This window comes from Phoenix dactylifera, chromosome 9 (assembly GCF_051530095.1).
Source record: "Phoenix dactylifera cultivar Ajwa chromosome 9, Ajwa_hap1_PhDact_Kaust_v1.1, whole genome shotgun sequence".
Classification (NCBI taxonomy): domain Eukaryota; kingdom Viridiplantae; phylum Streptophyta; class Magnoliopsida; order Arecales; family Arecaceae; genus Phoenix; species Phoenix dactylifera.
The window spans coordinates 3,484,928-3,507,295 of NC_143198.1; the positions used below are offsets into that span (position 1 = coordinate 3,484,928).

Here is a 22,368-nt window from a genome sequence, read left to right on the forward strand (position 1 = left end):
GGTTGAAATATCAGTAATCTTATATGTTCAGCAGAAAGAAATCTTGCCTGTGATTAACTGAAAATGATGGTAGTTAAACTTGCAAGTAGTTTTCTTTTTTTTTTTGGTAAAAACTTGCAAGTAGTTTCAGCGTTGCCGATGTAGCATTGGGAAAATTAGTTTCTGGGCAGCGATTACGTTGCATACACATTTTAAGGTCTAGAATAATATGTTTTAGCTGGAAGGGTCGACATCTGTTTGCTCGCTGCTTATATGTCGATGTAGATGGATAGCAGGATATTGGATTTATGCAGCTACCCAGGGTATCTTCTTAAGCAGCATCATAAAGCCGCCAGCCATGCTTGTTACTGTTATGTGCTCAGCCAAGCCAAACCAAAAGCAGTGAAAGCTGATAGCTGAACTACAATTCCCTCTCATCGCCGAACCACATTGAAGTAGATAATATCAAAGTCAACTATTGTGGTTAGTTTTTGCTATTCAAGAATCAGTGGGTCACTTTGCTATTCAAATTGAGCATAACTTCATATTTTGTGTCAATAGTGTAGCTGGTTGGATAGTGGTTTTTTTTTTTTTTGTTAGGATATCTTTGGGACATTCTGGTAATTGATGCGACTAAATTTATTTTTTTTAAAAAAAGAATTAGAGGGTGTTATAGTGCAGTTGCTAGATTGTCTTCAAGGCTAATTGTTCTGTTTACTTTTATTTGATCTGATAGATTGTACTCACGTTAGGGTTTTATGAAATGGAAAGTTGTTTTGATCTAAAAGAAAAAAAAAAAAAAAAAAAAAAAAAAAGAAAGGAGGAGGAAGGCTAATTGGCAGACCGGTCCCATCAAAATTCTGCACTTAAGTATGCTTGGACGGTAGCGGTAAAGAGGAAGTCCTCATGTTGCAAAACTGGTCAACCGGTTTCTCATACGTTACAAAAAAAAAAAAAAAGGAATTTAAGACCACTTTGTTTCAGCACAAGCCAGATGGTCAACTCAAGCATCACCCATGGTTTGGTCAGCAGATGTGCATAAATGACTGAAGGCTTTAATCTAAGAAGCTACCAAATGCCATCGACTGCCAAACTATAACAAACATTTGCAATCCACGAAGGTCACGCCATCTTGAGGCTCAGACATTGGAAGAGCCAAGGTGACGGCTTTACTCTATCCTGTCTCATTCCTTCTCCAACATTAAAGGGACTGTTCCTCTCGTTTGCAACGCTGACGTTTATATCTGGCGCCTGGCTCACTCCCCCTTCATGGCCTCTCGATTTCACCCCACTTGACCCAGTGGAAGATGAGGAAAGGCTCGTTCCTGGAGTTCCGTGTCTCTCACTCCGGCTGCCTCCTATGGCCAGCGTTAGCTCTACGTCACTTTCTTGTTCGATCTCTAACATCACATCTTCTTCAGCATTTTCTATGTACTCTTCTGCTGGGAGTTCCAGATTTAGCGGCCGACGAGGCCTTCTCTGATGGTGGTTGTTATAACTTGGGTGACATGAACCTGTCTCATTCTCCCCATTCCACGTATTGAGATTAACTTTGGAACATGCAAGATCTTTTTGTTTCTTCAGTTTTGTGCTCTTCATATCACTCATTAGTAGCTTCTGAACTCTATACAAGCGATGGAGTTCATGGACCTTATCGATGCATGAGGACATATTTAAGCTCTCAGACTAGGACGTAAAATGGAAACAGGTGTAGGAAAGAGGGAATCTAAGATCCAGAGAGCCTACCTGCTGTCTGAAGGTTTCTTCATGCTTCAGGATGGCCATTTTTACTCGTTCTTTATCGTAGTGCTTCAGGAACTTCATCCGTCTTCTATGGATTGTCTATTGGCGATTTGGTTTGGGGTTTGTCTGATCGGCTACTCTGTCGAATATGGATGTTGATTAGATCTCCATACGTTCCAGTTATTCCTGGGAGCTATCGATTTCAAATGCTGAATGAACCCTGCATATATTCAGATTCTAAGTCATGGACCATGATTGATTGGTTTTAGCACTTGAAACAGATGCTTCATGATGGTTGACAATATTGTAACTGATGGCCAAGATAACAACATAAAGAAAAGGTCAGATTCTATCTGAAATTTGAGAAGATGATGATTGTAAGTTATGCTGATACTTGGTACTCCACTTTCAGTAATGGTGCTTTTCCTTTTTGGTTATACTTCAAGAATTCTTTGCAACAACTTCCAACTTCATAGCAGACGAACTATATTCTATTCGATTGCTTGCTGGATGTCATTTGTTTGGGAGGAATAAATTTGAAGTTATACGGTGTCTTTTTCTGGACTGTCCTTATAAATAGAGGACATGATAAAATAAGTATGGCATGGAGAAAATTCAAATGTCTATTAGTATCAAACTAAGCAGAATGCAGTAACATCTTCCAAAGAAACCAACGCCAATTTAATTGTAAGCAATCATAAAAGGGCAGTCAAGCCTGGAGTTAGTGACATGCAACCTATCAAAATGCTTCCACCCAAATTTAGTGTTTTTGGTGAAGGCAATTTGATCTAATGAAAGATTCGACGCCACAGTAAGATTCTGGTGATTTCCATGTTTACTTAACATATATCAGCTACTTCTCAAGGTCCCAAGGAACACACTTCCATTAAATTAAATAGCAAAACAGATCTATGAACATATTTCTGCATGCAAGTACCAAGGCCATTTGCCCAAGTTATGGGCTTAGCAAAATTGGCTGTTTCAAGTAATTGGTCAGATAGTTTTAACTTTGCTATCTGTCAGCTAGGATATGGTTATATTTGACGGGAAAGTGGCATGCTTGCATTAATTTCTTTAACAGAAGTCAGGTGAAAAATCCACCATCTTGCTAGTAGAGAAAACACTTGCAAGGATTCCATCAATAGCTCGCAAAACAGAGACTGATAACAGATGGTGGAGTGTGTACATTGAGAACATATATTTACAAAACATCACAGGAACTATTTTTTCTACCTCAATAATAATGATAGTGGTGGTGGTGGTGGTGATAGGAAATTAAAAGAATCAAATAGGTTGCAAATATAGAAGACACAATAGGCAAGCTTCTGCTCTCTGACAGAAGCTTAAAACTATCCAACAAGCAAGCACTGTCCTAGGAAAAGAGCCTTGAACAAAACAGATTCATGTACATGATCAAAGCATCTAAAAATAAAAGAGACGTTTTGTAATCACTTCCTATATGATTAGCATTCTCTGCAAGTAAGAGAGGAGTTGAATGAGCTTACAAGTGGTGAAAAGAGGAGGAAGATGTAAAGTAGGCATCCTCACCTGTAAGTATCTGTCAGAAGATGTTATTAGCTATGAGGAGGGAGGAGAAAATATAGCTGCATCCATGGAGAGCTCAAATCTTCCTCTTCTCATATCCTCCCATAGGCCACAGTTTCCCGTTGGATAAAAACAACAATCTTCTCATTCCCACTCTGGTGGGGCAGGAAGGATATAAGATTCCTCTTAGAGGCTCTCACCAGAATATTTTAGTGGGTTATGTAGGCACTCCAAACAAATCCTAGTCCCTTAAGCCAAGGCAGCTCAAGTGCATCAGGGAAAAGATGCCCCAGAAAGTGCCAAGAAGTACAAGACTAAAATAAGTAGACCTAGCTATTATATGTGGTATTGGAATATTATGGAGCACTGTTTCAGATAATCATCAAACAGGACAGCTAAACCTGCCATGGTAACTCACATGGCCCTGGAACTCTTATCATCATTACCTGTTCTCTCAGCATATATATAATTGTCAGAGTGTCTCATATGGATTAAGATTTTGTTCTTGTATATATTATTAATGACTTGCAATAGACTTAAAGGGTAGTAGAATGTGGCAAGAGTATAACACTTCCACATGAGAATATTTTTGTTTATTTACAATTTTAACTGTAGCAAGAAGGCAGCTTTCTCATTGTCATCAGCCTGAGAAGGGCCTATTGGCAGCCAATGAGTAAAGCTATTATGTTTGTACAAGAATTTGAAAGTTTAATTTAGCAGTTCATAATGTTGCATTTAAATCTAGTCTCAGAATCATACATGGGTTTTTAACAACTATTGAATTTTTTTTGCTGGTCAACTCCACCATTCATTACCTGGGTTTTATTCTCCCATGATTTGTGGGTCTGAGAACTAGGAACAAGATACGGAGAGTTCTCTCTGTAGAGAAGTTGGTTGATGTTTTTCTAATTATAATACTTAATTGTAATACTTGCAATTGTACATGTTAGATTCCATACAAGAAGATGGGTGTTGGTGTCTCTACATGTTTTGAAGTTTGGCTCATTTTATAATCGCAGCAAGGTAGTCCATATTGTTTTTCTGTTCTATGATAGCTGGTTAGAGTTGTAAGAGTATATGGATGAAAACAGGAGAATTAAAGAAAAAAAATTGATATTTTATTTCACAATCCTTGCACAAAAATAAAATCATTCACAATCCTTCTCTTACTTATTTTACCTTTTTGTTTTTAAAGAAAAATCCCAGATCCCATTCTCAATCATCAAAAGCCCCCTAGAATCCTTGCCCATTGGCCAAATAGCTAGTCTGCCATGCCAGTCTTAACTCTTCGACTTTAGTTCTCTTTGATTATTTTCTTTTGTTTTTCCCCTCTCTCACACTGTCTCCAGCAAAAGAGATTCAAATTCACCTTGCTTCATTTCCCTCTCATGTCAAATAAAATCAAAAAATCACAGTTCTACTTGATGGTAGCAACTTCTATCCATCATCCATGATTGGATCACATATGCTACGGTCTAAATGGGTCCATCCAACCAGTGCATCAAGACCATAAAGGCATATCTGCAATCACTAAAGTATCACTTCTGATCATCATCCATCAGCAGCGAAATCTATATGGGTCCGCAAAAAAACGTCATTTCCTCAGCAGAGGTACATTGTCACAGGCAGTTAACTACCCAGTAAGCATCACTCAAAACATGCAACGACACCATAGATATGCGTCATAATTGCCACAAGGATACAAATCTATCCGTTTCTTTGGGAGGAAGAAAGGCTTAACCTTGTCCTTGCCTCCTTGGTGTGTGCTGACAAAAGTCTCTTTAAGCAAGGCAAAGTTCAGCAGATCCACTTCCTATGAAAGCAGTGGATGAATACGAAGTATATGCCCACAAAGAGCCAGAGAAAGAGAGAGAGAGAGAGAGAGAGAGGTTGGTGGCGGGCATGAGTAGTGTTTTACATCATCACATGTTTACAGGTCCTGCGGATAAACCCCCCGAACTCAAAGGGCAGAGGAAGGCCCGACATCGGTGCACGCGTTGCCGGCGAGAGAAGGCGCAGAGGTACGGGGTGACGGGTCCCATGCATGGGGCTTCCCAAAAGCACGAGCCATGAGCCCACCAATATATATTATAAGGATCATAATAACTAATAAGTGATCAAATTATGCAAGGAGCAATATGTTTAAAAGCTCAGAGCAAGGCAAGTTGGCAATATTGGAGAAAAGCAAGCTTCCTCTCCCACACTGCTTTTCTCCTAACTACTTTTGCTAAAAATAAAGAGAATAAAGCTACTTTTGTTTTGATGCTTATGTTTTAGAAAAAAGTTACTGATAATTAAAAAAAAATTTAGATAACCTAATGGTTTGAAGTAGTCTTGGCTCAATTAGTTGGCATCCCTCTTTGCTCCTTTGAGATGTCGACGGTCAAAACTCTAACCATCGCATCCCCCTAATATCAACCCTCTCTTTTTGTGATAGTCAAATCATTATAGCTTATAGCAAATATGTTTCGAAAAGAGTCCGAATATGTTTGTCAGTATCGTTGATAAATAAAGTGTTCTTCATCTTTACTCCAACCACAAATAAAGAAGACCAAATTATGAAGTATTCATTTCTTTTTCAATGGTTTAGGTGCACATAGAGTTTTGGTGGTGGGATCCAATTATTCAGATTGGAAGGTGTTATTTTTAGTTATGCCAGATCATGAATTGATAAGCTTGAACAATGACTAATTTATATAGTTTATTAAAACATTAAGCATTATTATTCGAACAACTTTATAAAGCATAACCATCATTATCCAACAAAATGCCTATCATTAAATCCATATGCTAAACCTCATTACATTCAGTGCCAAGCTTCATGGGTAATTATATCTTTAAAATCAGTAGTATATCACATACCCCTTCTTTGTCTCCTGCATTCGTATTATTGTAATTTGCCGATTGTCTCACTAAGAACCTTACATGACATGATGTGCAAAAGATAACAATACCGAACAAAAATCTTCTGGAATGTGCACCAGAAAAAATTACATGAAATAGGTTTCTTTTTTTGCTATGTCTCCTGTAGCGTGCATCTTAACGTGGAAACCTAAGAGCCATATTGAGACTGAACTTCTTTTACTAACGGAGTCCATCCATCTCGTAACTTTTTTCAAAATATGGAAAATAAAAGATAAAATTATGTTACACGCATGAAGAGTTGAGGCCAGCCGCCCATCGCCCGCATCATCTCTTCTTCCTCGTCAAGTCTCTCTCTGTATATCCATGAAGCTTTCCTCCTTCGTGAGGTGTATATTGGTTTGTCAGATAACTAATTTGCTAAGTATATATTATCTGACCATATACTATATACTCGCAAACACTATATTCTAAAAAATGCATATTGATTTGTCTGAAAATGTGTATTGGGTCATTGTCGGGGATGTATCTAAAAAAACTTATAGTATGTATCAGAAAGTTGATGAATATATATCACGTGGCCATATACTATGTACTAGTAAACACGATGTTTGAAAACTATGGATTAATTTACCTAGATGTGTACATTAGGTTGTTGGATGATAATATTTGAGGTGTGCATCATTTGGCCATATACATACTAGAGAATATCATATTCTAAAAACTGTAGATCGATTTATTTAGAGGTATATATTGGATCGCTGTTAGGTATGTGTGAAAAAAGCTTAAAGTATATATCAGCAAACCGTCAAGTGTGTATTAACCTCCAACTTGATATCACATAATTTCAAGTTTTGTATTTGAAAAAGGAAAGCAAAACTTTTGTAATCCTCGAAAAAACCCTACTATTTTCATTTCAATCAAAAACCTCATGAACAGATGAAGGAAAGTCCTACATATGGACGAAAAGAGGCTTGACAAAGAAGAAGGGAGGATGAGGGTAGGAGGATGGCCTTAACTCATAATGTGCATGCCGTGATTTTTTATTTTTTTTAAAAAAGAAAGTAACAAGGCGAAAGGAGTTTTATCCCTATAGGGCTTTTAGGTTTTCCCATTAAGAATCACACTACACCAGATGTAGCCAAAAAAGGAAATATGCTCGGCATTAAGAGGTCTTGGTATAAAAAATCTATTAGGATTAATTGCTCAACATTGTATAAGTGAAGCAAGAACAAAACAACTCTAGCACCTCATCACTTTTGAGGATAGAGCACAATGCCTAAATCATCATAGATTAGATTATGCTAGGAAGTACATACATACTCTCATCCTATCAATCACTTCCAATCGATGAGTCCTGATCTTTAACCATCAGATTCATGTCCATTGATACATGACAAGCATCCCAAGGAGCATTAAAAAAAAACAATTAAAATAGAAGAAATTATTAAAAGTTATTTTATCATGCAGTTCATAATATAGCCTATGACTACTCCAGCAAATTAGCCCATTTGAATCCACCCAATTGTGGCCACCACCTGGCAACCAAAACAATTGAAAAGACCCATGAGTGGCCGGCCAGTATCGGATCCAACGTCAGGACATTCCCCAGCCTGTCTCTGGGCTCGAATGCGGCCGACACGGACCCATCACGCCACCATTTTCCCCACTCATGGGTTCTCAAAAGAATCAAACTCACGGGGAATGACCTCACAATGGAGTCTCAAAGAAGGCACGTTCTTTCCTTCCTCTCCTTCCATTCTTTAATCCTCTTGAAACTTTAGGGTTTGAATCGTGTAGAGATTAAAAGACTAATAACAAAAAGCCATGGCATCTTCTCCAAAAACTTACATTTTATATTGCGCGCACCATGTGACATTCATGCCACCAATCACAACTGCTTGTTTCTGTAGCGGTGCATGCTTAATAAATAAGATCTACATAAAAAAAGCAGCTGTGATTGATAGCATGAACGGCCGCATGATGCATGCAGTGTATTTTGTCTGGAAGTCGAGTAAGCCGCACTTATTATTTATCGATTGGTCCCGGGCAATGGAATCATTTTGGATAAGAACGCTTTGGGGTTACTCTTTCTTGGGTGGGACATGGCTAGGGTGGCCTTGGCCCTCCTCGTTCCTTTCTCCGGATTTAAGGAATAAAAATGTAGGAGATGCAATGAACCCGGAGAGAAGATAAGATCCTTGGAAAGATCGTGTGGTCTTGACGTCACTCTGGCTGGCATAGTTACTTTTGGTTCCTGCAAGAAAATCTCTTTGGACGCTAGCTCTTTTGGGCCTTGGCTATTGCCATGGAAGAAGTCTCCGCAAAAAGAAAATCATTGTGATGTTAATTAAAATTTTGGGATTATGTTTATAATTATGGTTTTTATTGTGACTTCCTTAATCTCTCTTTCTCTCTCTTGTCATATTAGGATTAGGATTTTGATTAGCAAAATGTTGAAAGTCGTTTATATGGCATAGTTAGGCATCCCCTACTATTTGTAATTTTATATGCGAATCCTCATAATGCGGCTTAAATTCAGCTTTTTTTTAATCATATGGAGTTCAGCTTGTTTTCCAAGTAGCAAACATGAACAAGCTTTCTGTAAAAAAGATCAAAAGAGAGAGAGAGAGACAGAGAGAACAAGCTGGTCATTTGGCCATATTTCAAGATATTTGCAGGCAGCTTCATTCATTTGCAATTCTAACCTTGTTGGCAACTATGACCACTTGAACATGTAGCCTTCAGCATTTCTTGTGGACATATTCTTGTTTCTTCTAAAGAGTGCCATCAATTACTTTGTCACCTGCTTCCATTTTCTGAAGCCTTTCTGGCTTTATTTTTGCATGCATATGTTACAGCCACCAAAAATGGATTTCCAAGGGCTGAAGCCTCTGACAATCCGACGATCAAATTTCATTAATAGCGATCGCAAACTAGTTCTAGGATTACCATATGCAAACACAAAATTTGGACTTTGCTACAATTTTTTCCATGTTTCATATAGCAATCCTGAATGGTTCATTATATGGAAGATGAAAATTATTATAAGCACCCGGCTATGGAGGTTCCGGCGATCAAATTCCATTAGCTATGCAAATATGAAATTTGTGCTTTCTCGGAAATTGTTTGCCAATGTTTCATGTAGTGACCCTTGAATGATTCCATCATCATTATATGGAAGCTAAAAGTTATTATAAGGAACAAACTACATAGAGTCCTCTGATCAAATTTTTTAGCTGTACTTCATATGGTGACCCCATAATGGTTCAGAGATTTCAATATAAAAACATGGAATTTGATCTTTGCTATAAATTGTTTTGCATGTTTCGTATTGTGACCCTTGAATGGTTCCATGATCACATATGAAAACTTAAAAATATTATGAAAAACAAACTGCAGAAGGTTTGAATCTAGGCCTTGCTATAATTTTTTGTTCCATATTTCATATAGGGATACTTGAATTGTTGGTTCCATCATTACTATATGGAAACAGATAGCTAGTTATTAGAAGCAACAAAGTATGGGGAGTCTGGTGCTAAAATTCCATTTGCCATGCTTAATATAGCAATCCCAGATTGGTCTTTGAGTCATGTTAATGAAACATGAAGTTAGGGCCATGTTATAAATTTACGATTCATATCGTAATCCTTGCATGGTTATGATATGAAAACTGAAAATGATTATAAGCAACAAAGTTTGGTGATCAAATTCCATTACTATGTTTGGTATACAGACATAGAATTTGGGCATTGCATAAATTGATTTCGATTATTTCGTAACAGAGACCTCTGAATCGTTTCGTGGTCATTATAATAAAACCAAAAATTACTATAAGCAACAAATTACAGAAGGTCTGGTGATTGAATTCTGTTATGTGTTCTTCGTACAGTGACCTCATAATGGTTCTGGGTCACAGCATGAATTGATGGAATTTGGGCATGGCTATAATTTTTTCCAAGTTTCTTTTAGTGACCCCTGAATAGTTCCATAGTTGTTATATGAAGACTGAATATTATTAATTGAAACAAACTATGAAGGGTCTAGTGATCAAGTTTCATTTACTATGCTCGATATATATAGTTGCCCTAGACAGGTTTCAAGATCACAATATGCGAAAATAGAATGCGGACCATGCCATAATTTTTTCCCCATCTTTCATATACCAATCTCTGAATGACTCAACGGTCACCATATGGAACTCAAAATTGTCATAAGCAACAAGCTACAGAGCCACAAAGCTTATGACCCCGGAATAGTTCGAAGTCCACAACATGAGATATGGAATTTTGGCTTGAGGAGTATAAAATTATATGCATATACAAGATCCATGAACTCATACCTCAATCTTGGGTAGCACTGAGGGTTCTCTTCTTCCGTGTTTTTTTATAATTTGGTTTGTGATTTTTTTTTACTAAAATATTTTTTTTGAAAAATTGATGTATAGATATATGATGCTTGTAAAAGTAGTTTTTATGTTTGGTTGGCGATAAAAAAAGGTAGATTATATTTAGTTGGACATCTATTTTTTAGAAAAAAGTTGTGTAAAATATATGTTATGCTCTATCTTAATAAAAAAAAAAAATCTTATGCAATTCTAAAAATCTAAATGCATGCTTGAAAAAAATCCCAATTATCTGACGGTGAAAAATAGATTTTTTTATATCTTATATATTTTTTTTTCCTATTAAATTTATGAATTTTATTTTTATGAAAAAACTAATTTTTTTGTCATTCTCCTGATGAAAACTTACAACTAAACGTGAGGTCTTCTTCATTGTTTCGTTAACCATACTTTCCTCCTCCTCTACCCGCAAACCAAACGAGTCCTGGATATGGCTCAGCCATCCAAAGAGAGATCAACGTATGAAGCACACCCATGAGCTCAGTTGCAGGACTCTCCTTCCGAATGGAAATTAGAGAATTCCTCTCTCGCCACGCTGCGCACCGGAGCAGCAATTGCCGTATCCCAGGTCTCTCTTTTTTCGGAAGGAACACCCAAGGCTGCGGCCAAAACAGTTCGTAAAATGCGTACCTTGAGAGGAGCCCCAACATTCCGAAGGTGTCTCGCCACTGGGAACGACCACCCAAAGGTGTCTTGATCTCTGCTCTTGCACGCTTGTATCCCAGGAAGCCGGCCATGGAGGACATGGAGACCTCACCATCTCACGCAAGAAAAAAATCCCTTCGAATTGCTTCTATTCTCTGTATAACCCATTTCCGTAGACTAAAAAGATACATGATGCAAGGGGTAAGCGCTGTAAGCACAGATTGGATGAGCACTAAACAACAACCCCCATAGGATAAAATTATCCCCCCTTACAACCATTTAGCGACGCCTTTCCACCTTCTCAAGAGAAGGCTTCCAATTAGTCTTCCCGAGCTTGGTATTGTAAAGTGCCTTACCAAGGTACTTGGTAGGGAGGTTCTACAGTCCATAATCCATAGTACTTGGCCAATTGCTGTCCTCGTCGTCTATCATGTCCAATATGCACTAAGGTGCTATTGATGTAATTGACTCTCAATCCTGAGAGCCCTTCAAAACAATAGAGAACTAGTTTCAAGCTGCCAATATATCTATCTTTCGCCTTGCTGAACGGCAAAGTGTCTTCTGCATGCTATAAATTAATGGTACCCCCTGCCTCAAGCTTGTCATCCAGACCTTTGAGCTTGCAAGTTCTGGTGAGCTCTAGCTAGCTAGCTAATATCATCAGATGGTTCCAGTCAACCGCCTGTTCGCTAGGATTGATGCTTTTGTCGAGTAAACAATCCCTTCAATCTAGGCTATCCATCCATCTCCAAAGTCTTGGGCCCGCAGTATACCAAGAAAAATTTCAATCAAGAAGATCATAAACCTTCTCAATTCAAGCTTTGGAAGAAATCCTTTGCCTTTCAACATTTGCAATCAAACAAAACTTCATCAGCAGAGGAAAAGGAGTCAAGGATAAATCTATCAGGGCATGAAAGCACTTTGGATATTTCTCACTAAACAGTCGAGCACAGGTTCAAATTGAATGACTTCTGAATAAAGTGCAGAGCCATGGGAGATCTCAAATACTTTTGTGTTCAACATACAGATACATGCGCATAAGATCGATATCGTCTTTTGTTTACAACTGTTAAAAGGAAACAATTACATCAATTTGGCTCTACTTTTTTCTTTCCCTTTCCGTTCAAAAGTATTCATGGCAACATACTATTCTATGTCACCAAGAACATTCTAATAAATTGTCTAATCAGATTACCTTCGCTCAATGTCATAAGCTTTTTCTAAATAGAGAATTTTATAGAACTGCATGCCCTCTCTTGTTTAAAGTTTCCTACTGAAAGTTTGAACTTGTATATAAAGAATTCGAAAATAGGATAAATAAAACTTGCAGCTTTGATATAAAAATGTTGACCAAATAGGTAGGAGGTGATTTGGTTAAAACTAGTCATGATCAGATATATCTATTTATATGGCAAGTTCATGGATTTCAGAATAATAAAATTAAGAGAACCTTTATTTTATGTCACTACGCCATGTATAGTCTGATATCATATTTAACCATGTTATTATGATTATTAATTTTAACCATATCCTATATGTTTTGGTGATGTGCGAATGTATGTATGTATATATGCATGTAAGGATGGGTGGTTGGATGGACGGACGGATGGATACATGGATCGATGGATATGGTTATTGAGTATAATTCATAAGATAGCTTACTGACCTAATGTCATGATTTTTTATATTGAGGAAAAAAACTTGAGAAAATGAAAATATAAATGAAATAAGCTATACCACTCAGTAAGTAAACCTTACACTATCTTATTTGATCAACAATAAGTTTTTACATAAATCAGTGCATCATTTAGAGAAAATAACTATCATTTCAAAAAGAACATTTCATAGTACAATATGATAAAACAAGTTATAAAGCTAATCATGATGCCACTTATTCATAGTTCATAAACATGGTTCTAAGTGTATAGCATAAACAAAGTCATAAATCATTTGCTACTTATTCATTTCATAGTTTAAATTATTTCTCTTAGACTAAATGCTAAGATCACTACTATACCCATGATGGGGTTGCAGGCAACTACTATTATCCATTGACGGAGTCGTATGCTAACTACTATTACCCGCTAGTAGGATCGTATACCAATTACTATTATCTACTGGCAGGGTCATACGCCAATTACTATTATCTGCCAATAGGATCGTATGGAACTAGCTCTGAATATCGATCTACTCTACTTTTAGAGGCCATATATAGCTATCTGAGAACCTTTATCTATATTTCTTAAACAAGTGTCTTTGACCATATTTTAAAATATCTTTTCATAAATTATTATTATAGAGTTCATAGCTTATAAATAAGTCAATAACGGTAAAACAATCATGAAACCATTCTTTTCACAATGACATGCAAAGTTTCATAAGTTAGAGTCATGAAGAAGTAATTAGCATTACAATATTTATGGAACCAATTTTTCATAAAAAAATATAATTTCCATAATGACAATGCTTTATCCTTAATTTAACAAAAACATAGAATCGTTATTTTCTTAATAAAATAAACGGTAATTTAAAAACTAGTAAGGAGTGCCCAGATTACTTACCTCGTTTTGCCTTGACCTTCAAAATTCAACTAAGCGAATTACTCGAAGCTATTCAAAGGCAAGCAAAGCTCAATTAATTTCTATTCAATAACTTTGATAATATTAAAGTTTCAAGAAATAGCAAAAATGGATCGTTGGCCAGATGATGGCGCCTGATGGCTTCGGATGGGTCAGATCTAAATAATTCGATCAATGAATTATAAAGTAGGGACTTGATCATTGCAAAGATTGTTAAATAGAGATCATCAATAGTGAGTTTTATGGATACTCAACAAGAGTTGAGGTGATCGATTTGACATGCCACCAAGGCCTCTTTATTGAGAACAACTTGGGTCCATAGGAAAGAGGGACATGACTCTATAATGGGATTCATGGATCTACTTAGAGAGAGTAAGAGGGAGAAGAGAGAGACATGAGAGAGAGAAAGAGGAAGGCTTTGCCTCTCCTAGAAGAGGAAGGGGAGGATTGGATCACTAGAGATAGTACTAGGGGGCATGGTTAGTGCCGAAGGCGATGGACAACCGGCGGTGGTGATTGGCCAGTGAGAAATCAAAGAAAAAAGGGCCGAAAAATAGGGGATAGGGAGACTTTCTTCATTTTTGGCCATTGGCCATGGTTTTGCTGTGGAAGCTTGTAAGGAGGCCAAAGAACTCAACCAAGGCTCTGGTGTCTAAGAGGCGGCAATATTGGGGGCCTGAAAAAAAAGAAGATAGAAGCATAATAGGGTTTTTTTTTTTGTTTTTCTCTGGTGATTTTTGATGAAGTTGGGGCCGATGAGGGGTCCTATCATAGGGGGAAAGGAAGAGAAAGGAGAACCGAGGCTTACCTTGGGCTCTAGTGGTGATGCAGCCCCAATTTTCAGCAGGCATAGTGTCGGGATGTTGCGAACTCAGAGGGAGAATAGAGGAAGAAAGAGAGAATGAGAAGAGTTGCTCAGTGGTGAATATTTATAGAGGGAAGGGGATGTTTATTTATAGAAGACCTAAGTTTCCGACAAGCCTAGGTCTCTAACTGCTAGTTAGAGTCTTGGATGAAGATGGAAAGAAGACTCTAATAGAAGTCTTCTGCCCATGTCATGCAAAGCATGCCTAGGCTAGCTTGGTTGGTCCAAGCCAAACCTTAGTTGGGCCAGTCAAGTAGACTTGGCATGCACTAACTGGGTCATCTTATTCTCTCCTTAAAAGAGTTTCATCCTTGAATCTTAATATGCTTTTATTCTCAAACAAATAAAGATATTTAGCTTTCGTCTAATACTCCAAACTTTTACTATACAACTTCGATCTAAACCTACTCTTCTATACGCATCTGTGAGCTTAATTTTCTACTCATAATCAAACCTATGCTCTGATACGAATATCATAGTAGATCCAACTCATGACTTATGTAGACTAGGGGATACAGTAACATGGGTCCATTTTGGTTGACTACAAGCTAATCATGGTGTTTGTGAAGAAATTTAGATCCTTAGTTTGTCGAGAATGTCGGAGCTTAAATGGGGGAAGTATGTAAGAATTCGTATGGTCATGCATTTAGTCCCACATCGGCTATATATTGAGTAGATCTTGAATGCTTATATAGGACTAAGGAATCTAAATAATACTTTCCGACTTATTTTTTTGGGTGAGGTCCTGGGTTGTTATAGTTGGTATAGTAATACGAGTAATTCCAAGGTGCCAAGCTTGTATAGAACAATTCCTAAACAAATAATAAGTCAGTCTCACTGGCAAAACCCTACGCATATAAGAGCCACGTAGAGTACCAAGGACAACTGCTCTCTATTGTGATGAGCCAAGACACAAGCATCCAAAAGGGTGCAAGCCCACAGGAAACCTCCCGGCCCCCAGATATCCCTGTTGCTCCTAGACCGACTTCTCTAGATAGCCGCCTAGCGTGGAACATCGCCCCCTCCCTATCCCCATACTAGCTCTATCATTGTCGCCATGATATTCTTCTTGTAGCAACGTTCTTTGGGCTTCTTGGATAGGCTTGTCACGTCAGTCTACACCGGTCGTGATGAAAGAAAGCTAAGGCGGCCGTAGACAAAGGGAACCTATCCACGCTCCCCCTCCACCCCTCCTTTTGTCCCTTTAATTCGTTAGCTGTAAAAGGTTCCAAAGGCTAACTGGCTCGGCCAACCTTTTATATATTCCCCGTCCTCCATGCTCCACATCCCAACGCTTCCTCTATTCCCCTCTCCATCTCTTTCCTTCATACCAGTAGATGGGAAACATCAGGGTGGCCTTGTTCCTGCTGACCTTAAGCATATGCCTATTCCCTCAGTTGAGCTCAGCCCAACTCCGGCGGAATTACTACGCCAACATCTGCCCCAATGTCGAGAGCATTGTGAGGAATGCTGTGACCAAGAAATTCCAACAGACTTTCGTCACCGTGCCCGCCACCCTTCGCCTCTTCTTCCATGACTGCTTCGTTCAGGTACAACAGAAACCCAAGATGGATCTACTCTGTGCAAGGGATTCCTTCTCTAAGCTATTGGTGTTATTATAGGGCTGTGATGCTTCAGTGATAATTGCATCCACCGCGAACAACACAGCCGAGAAGGACCACCCGGATAACCTATCCCTGGCTGGAGATGGATTCGATACTGTTATCAAGGCTAAGGAAGCCGTGGACGCCGTTCCCCAGTGCAGGAATAAGGTGTCCTGTGCCGATATCCTTGCAATGGCCACCCGGGATGTCGTAGCACTGGTTGGTCACTTTATCCTAGCCATGGATTTCTCTGTATACGGTAGCATTATGAGTTGACGGAAGTGTTCGGTTGGATGTTGTTTGAACAGGCCGGCGGGCCATCGTATGCAGTTGAATTGGGGAGACTGGATGGGCTGAGCTCCACGGCGAAGAGCGTAAACGGGAAGCTGCCACAACCGACCTTTGATTTAAACCAGCTCAGTGCCATTTTTGCAGCGAATGGGCTCTCTCAGGCCGATATGATAGCTCTCTCAGGTAATTCTAGATTGATAGTTATCCTCTACATATGTTTGCTTGCTAGGAATTGCATGAAGTCTAATTTGGATACCTAAATTAAGGCCAGTAGATCAATTAGCATGCGGAGAACATATAAGACAGCTTAAAACTAGTGCTGAAGAAACAGAATAGTATGTTCAATTCTGCTTCATTGGATCATGTGCTTCAGCGATGAGGACTATATATACCTCTCGTCCTCCTCCTAACAGTTTAAGCTTCGGAATGTGGGTTTGTAACAAATGATATTAGAGTTGGATTCATTATGCATTACAATTTTTATTAGTCTTATTGCTAAGAGAAGCCAAAATGGGCAAGGACCCAGTCAGGATCGAGTATGACTCAAGCTATGAGGCATGGGCCCTTCCATTCTCTTTCTTCTCTCGATTAGGAGCATCTCGTCATGAGATTGAATGGAGAAGATTATCATAGTTCCATAATGCCTATAGAAATTATGTATTTATTGGATGATTGTTTGTGTTCAAGTGATTTCACATACTGTGAGGACAATGCTATGCTAGAGAACGCAAAGGCACATACAAATTTTCTTTGGAGATCTTTTTTAATAGTAGGCTACAATAACAGCACGAGGAAAAGCAAACAAAAGGAGAAGAGGGACCACGGTGAGTCGGTGGAGGAGCTCATTCACCCTTTCAAAGCAAAGAAAAGAATCACGTCTGCCAGCTTGCACACATCCATAAAAATAAGATCTTTCATATAATTTGTTGTTCTTTTTTTTTTTTTTTTGATGTTTCCACCTTCTTCTCGAGTGAGTGCGTTCGTGCATGGATGGATTGCTCTTGCCCATAATTCCTGCCATGTAGGCCAACATTACACACAAGTTAGGCCTACTACTGTGCCTTATTAGCCATGCGGTGGGACCAGGGCCTACAATGCGAGATATTATATCCTGCACAGCATGCACCATATGATTGTATACTATGCCAGCCACATCATCTCATTTTTATAGGCTTTATTCATCATACTGATTGGCATGATGCACGACCATATTGGTACGCACAGTGCATGATATAATTTCTCCTAGCATGTTGGAGATCTTTGAATTTTGACCGGTCCTGGACCCAGCTCAAACTGCCATGTTACAAACGGAATTGAGACAATATGATTGGCATATTGCACGGCCATATTGGTGCGTACAGTATAGGATATAATTTCTCCTAGCATGCTGGACATCTTTGAATTTTGACCTGTCCTGGATCCAGCTCAAACTAGCGTGTTACAAAGGGAAATGAAGGAACTAACTTCTGTGACCTAACGGGCACAATGCTAGCCTGTCTCCAACTCGACTTTTTTTTTAAATTGTGGCATTCAACTACTTTGATTGGATGTAGTTACATCAAAATAAGGATATTGATGTAACACACAAGCGACCTACAAATCCCTTTAGAAATCACATAATCTTTGAGCAATTCACCTGGATAGATATTGACGTTAGTGAATGGGATTTGCCAAGTTGAGCGATGCCGTAGAAGTGTTCTCAAAGTGATGTTGTTTGAAGTTTGGAGGATAAGAACAAAAGTGCCACGTTGGATTGTACTCACACTTCAGTCTGCTGTAGAGTTTGTAAATCATATAGATCCATATTGGAAGATATCTTATCCAATGTCTGACAGAACCACTCCTTAGGTCATTGTCTCAATTATATGGTTTCTTTTAAAACTACTAGTCAATTTAAATGAGGCACGACATATTTGACTAATAAACAGATATCATTTTGTTCATAATTTTTGTTTGAGGGAATTATATTGTTCATACTTTAAAGTCATAAAAGAATTTCTTTTGAGAAAAATTCCTCAATAAAAGAAAATTAAATTTGAAGAAAAAACCTATAGAGGATGTCATAGTAAACAACATAGAGAGATGCATGGTTAATTTGTTCAGTTATTTGTGGATGAAAATGGCGTTCTAATGTAGTTATTGTTGATCAACTCTGTGATTAGTAGACATAGACTTCTTTGATGCTTGAGAAATGATATGCTAGAAAGTGAAGACTAAGAAAAAGAAAAGCTGGTATTGGTATTTAAATGTCATGACAACATAGTTATGCGAAGAATTATCTTTTCATTTGAGAATTCTTGTCCTCATCACTGGAAAATGCCATGCAAACAGTTGCATTAGAAATTTTGAGCAAAAATTTCTGTGCTTTGTATTATCAAGCCTGTCTATGTTAAGTAACTAGCGGTTTGTGATAACTTAAAAATATTACTCTTCACCGTTTCTCTATACCATATGAAAGAATAGTTTTGATTTTGTAGAATATTTCATTCCAGTTCCATCTATTATTTTTAACTTTCAAATATACCCTTCCACATTGCTCACAATACATAACTAACTTTTGTTTAAATAAATTTGACCTTTTTAGAACAAAATAATAAAAATCCTAGCACTTAGAAAAAAAGGAAAGAGAAAATAATTTGATTCTAATCATTCTTTCTAAGGATGAGTTTTAAGGGTGATACATCCATTACTCGGTGCAATTAATTACTAGTAATTGGGATAGAGTCAGGAGTCAAATCAAAAAATCAAATCTATTCAGATCCAATTAGAGGAGGAGATACTATCCAATTCATTTTAGATTTTTTATGAAAAGATCTGATTTGATAGTTAACACAAGTGAAAAAGCTATTAGGATAATTAATCAATTTTTAAGGTATATAATATAGCTTAAAATTTTATATTTTCAAGCATATATTGCACATGTGCAACTGCTAGTCCACTTTAAAGTACAAGTAGGTGCAACTTTGGATAGGGTAGATGGATCATTTCATGTAATCCAACTTTGAGGCCAAATGGTTTGTTGTTTGGCTTGAGAATTTGATTATAACTTCCTTACACTCACTAATATAGAAAAAAAAATTTCTCCAAATATTTCCAATATTCTTGCATGATGTCTGTAAATTACTTGATCTTCCAAGTTGGTCAAGGCTTCAAAATCATGGTTCTCATGGAAGTGAGAGAAACTAAATAAAGATAGAAGCCTTGAGAATTTAAGATATAACATCTTCCTTTATACATTTGATCAATCCCAACCATATTATTTCCATATCTTTGCTTGGCTCTTGCAGCATCCAGTGATGCCTAATTCTTTCAACTTTATTTACATGCATGCCAGCAATATAGAAAGGAACAAAAACAAGCCAGCAACAATAGAATATCTGTATATGGTTATCGTGCACTGTATCTTTGAGAAATTATATCCTATACTCGATGTTCCAATTCAACGATACACTGAGCTAATTAATTTTTACCGTGTGTACTATTCTAGCCACCTCAACATAGTGAGATAAAAAGAAAAAGGAAGAGCACTCCGCCTCCTAAGCATCATTCCTCTCCGCCCTCTTTCAAAACTCTAGCTCGTATCCTACGCTTGATGACGAGCGCTACTTTGCCCACTCGATCCCTCTTCCCTTCTCCACTGCTTCTCTCCACTCTCTTCCTCTCTTTTTTTTCATACATTGAGATGGCTAGAGTAGTATGTGTTTTAAATGAATTGAGCTGGTGCATCACGCATAAGATATAGTTTCTCTTATATCTTTATGTACTACCATTGCCTGAAAGAAATTTTTGAAATTTATAAAAAGTAATGCTAAACCAACATCAATCATAAACACTCCTGAATAACCAAAACTCATTCCCAAAAATTGCATAAGGAAAACCAGCCACCAAAGATGTACATGATTTTTCAATGTCATGCACTCGAGTACATGTTAGCTTTTTTTTAGTTTCTTTCTTTTGTGCCTTTTGAGAACCATTCCCAAATTTACATTGCTGAGTTAATATGTAGAACCATTAAAAAGAAACAGAAGAAAAGAAAATTAAAACATAACTTGTTTCAAGTTAATTGTGAAGTAAATGGCCAAAAAAAAGAGAGTAGAAATTAAGCTGACGCTCCTCTTTTCTCCAACTTTGCAGCTGCTCACACTGTTGGGTTCTCCCACTGCAGCAGGTTTGCGAACCGCATCTACGACTTCAGCTCCCAGAACCCAGTGGACCCCACCCTAAACCAAACCTATGCGGCCCAGCTACAGGCCATGTGCCCTAAGAACGTGGACCCCACCATAGCCGTCAACATGGACCCCATCACCCCCCGGACCTTTGACAACCAGTACTACAAGAACCTTCAGCACGGGATGGGCCTCTTCACCTCGGACCAGGCCCTCTTCACCGACTCCCGGTCCAGGCCCACCGTCAACTCCTGGGCCCAGAGCTCCTCCGCCTTTGAGAAGGCCTTCATCGCTGCCATCATCAAGCTCGGCCGGACCGGAGTCAAGACCGGGTCCAATGGCAACATTCGCCACGATTGTGCCACCTTCAACTAGCTTAATTACTGAGCGTCGTTTTTATTATTGAAAGCTACGGTGGAGTGTTGTTGCTAAGAATGCAAGCGATAAGTGAGATATCGCATGCAAAAGAAATGTGATTCTTCTCAAGCGTGGTAACATCATCATTTAGCTATAGAGTTGCTCCTTTTCATCTTTCATTTGTTAGTGATATTTCGGTGGAGAGTGCAAGTGGCCTTTCTAAATTTTTCTTTGATTTTCTCCTTCACTCATCCAAATTGGAGCCTTTAAATTATGGTCCCACATATAAATGGGTTAACACACGAAGTGGACATTGTGTATCACTCAGGAAAATTTTGTTAGCTTCTGCACGTTTACTCGTCTGGGTTGAGCTTGATTGAAGCTTCAAATTAGCTTGATTAGCATAACTTCAGAGAAAATTAAAGCACAACTTTTGGGCAATAATATCACATAACCTTATACGGTTCCTGAGTACACAAAAACGTTCAGTTCAGCCTCACATAAAGATGACAAGATGCAAGAACAAAAAATTCAAAAAAACGTTCAGGATGCCGCATCATCATCAGCAGACTGCTTGACCGCCACATCAGCAGCGGGGCCCATAGTAGGGATGACAAGCATAACTGCTTCAGACGAAAATCCAAAAAAAAAACAAAAAAAATCGCAACCTGAGTCCAACGACAGAAACGTGTCCTTTTCCGAAGCCAGATCCGACCAGGGACCTAAGGGTCAACACTCAACAGTCCCGGATCTCTCGGATCTTTCCCCTCTCTCGAGATCTAATCCGTAGGTTTCGACGCATCGTCAGCTCGGCGGACAGCGAAACCGCGAACGAGCCCAGAAATATCCGTGAGCAACCACACGGTACGACACGCGAGGATGCCTACTAGCCCTCCACGTGTACGGTCTACAGGGCCATACGCGTCGCTGTCAAGATGAGACGCCTGGGCGCACGCGGACACACGCGGTACCCAGCCCGCAACGGCACCGGAAGCGCGTACCAGAGAGACCTCTTTAAGGACCCAAGCCCGGAGACGAGAAATGGTTAGAGACGAGAGAGAGAGAGAGAAGAGGCGGAGGAGAAGAGGAAGGGATGGAGTTTTGGTGGGATCGAGTGGTGATTCCGATGAGGCGAGTCTGGATCAACGTGGCTACTCGCATCGGAAATCGGAAAACCGGTATTTTTTTTTTCTGATGATGCTTGTCGAACGATCAGAACCATTCCGGTGGGTGGTTAATTAGATTAGATTTATTTATTTATTTATTTATCTATATTTTTGTCATGATTTATAGGGCTGTGGAAGCTGAGGAAGGAGGTGAGGACGTG

The 22,368-nt window shown here is 38.6% G+C and overlaps 2 protein-coding genes across 3 annotated transcripts; one reads left to right on the forward strand and one right to left on the reverse strand.

Annotated features, from left to right (window-relative positions):
- Positions 1-863: 863 nt before the first annotated feature.
- Positions 864-3,480, reverse strand: LOC103709213 (uncharacterized). Of its 2 annotated transcripts, none has more exons than XM_026805449.4 (3): positions 3,271-3,480; positions 1,726-1,942; positions 864-1,629 (listed from the first exon to the last, which is right to left on the reverse strand). In XM_026805449.4, the coding sequence occupies exons 2-3, from the start codon at positions 1,801-1,803 to the stop codon at positions 1,102-1,104; spliced, it is 606 nt and encodes a 201-aa protein (XP_026661250.2). In that variant the 5' UTR covers positions 1,804-1,942; positions 3,271-3,480; the 3' UTR covers positions 864-1,101. The 2 variants fall into 2 exon arrangements, with proteins under 2 accessions (XP_026661250.2, XP_088560117.2); XM_088703991.2 differs by having other exon boundaries at positions 3,228-3,480.
- Positions 3,481-15,848: 12,368 nt separating this feature from the next.
- LOC103709214 (peroxidase 51-like) lies at positions 15,849-21,220 on the forward strand. The gene is made up of 4 exons (XM_008794444.6): positions 15,849-16,173; positions 16,246-16,446; positions 16,536-16,701; positions 20,653-21,220. The coding sequence occupies exons 1-4, from the start codon at positions 15,961-15,963 to the stop codon at positions 21,057-21,059; spliced, it is 987 nt and encodes a 328-aa protein (XP_008792666.1). The 5' UTR covers positions 15,849-15,960; the 3' UTR covers positions 21,060-21,220.
- The last annotated feature ends 1,148 nt before the right edge of the window (positions 21,221-22,368 follow it).

Bases quoted from the DNA above. Each gene is read 5' to 3' on its own strand.
- LOC103709213 (XM_026805449.4), bottom strand. From the start codon at position 1,803: ATGAAGTTCCTGAAGCACTACGATAAAGAACGAGTAAAAATGGCCATC. The intron at 1,630-1,725 runs GTAGGCTCTCTG...TGCATCGATAAG, and splicing joins AAGAAACCTTCAGACAGCAG to GTCCATGAACTCCATCGCTT.
- LOC103709214 (XM_008794444.6), top strand. From the start codon at position 15,961: ATGGGAAACATCAGGGTGGCCTTGTTCCTGCTGACCTTAAGCATATGC. The intron at 16,447-16,535 runs GTTGGTCACTTT...TTGTTTGAACAG, and splicing joins CCCGGGATGTCGTAGCACTG to GCCGGCGGGCCATCGTATGC. The intron at 16,702-20,652 runs GTAATTCTAGAT...CCAACTTTGCAG, and splicing joins CGATATGATAGCTCTCTCAG to CTGCTCACACTGTTGGGTTC.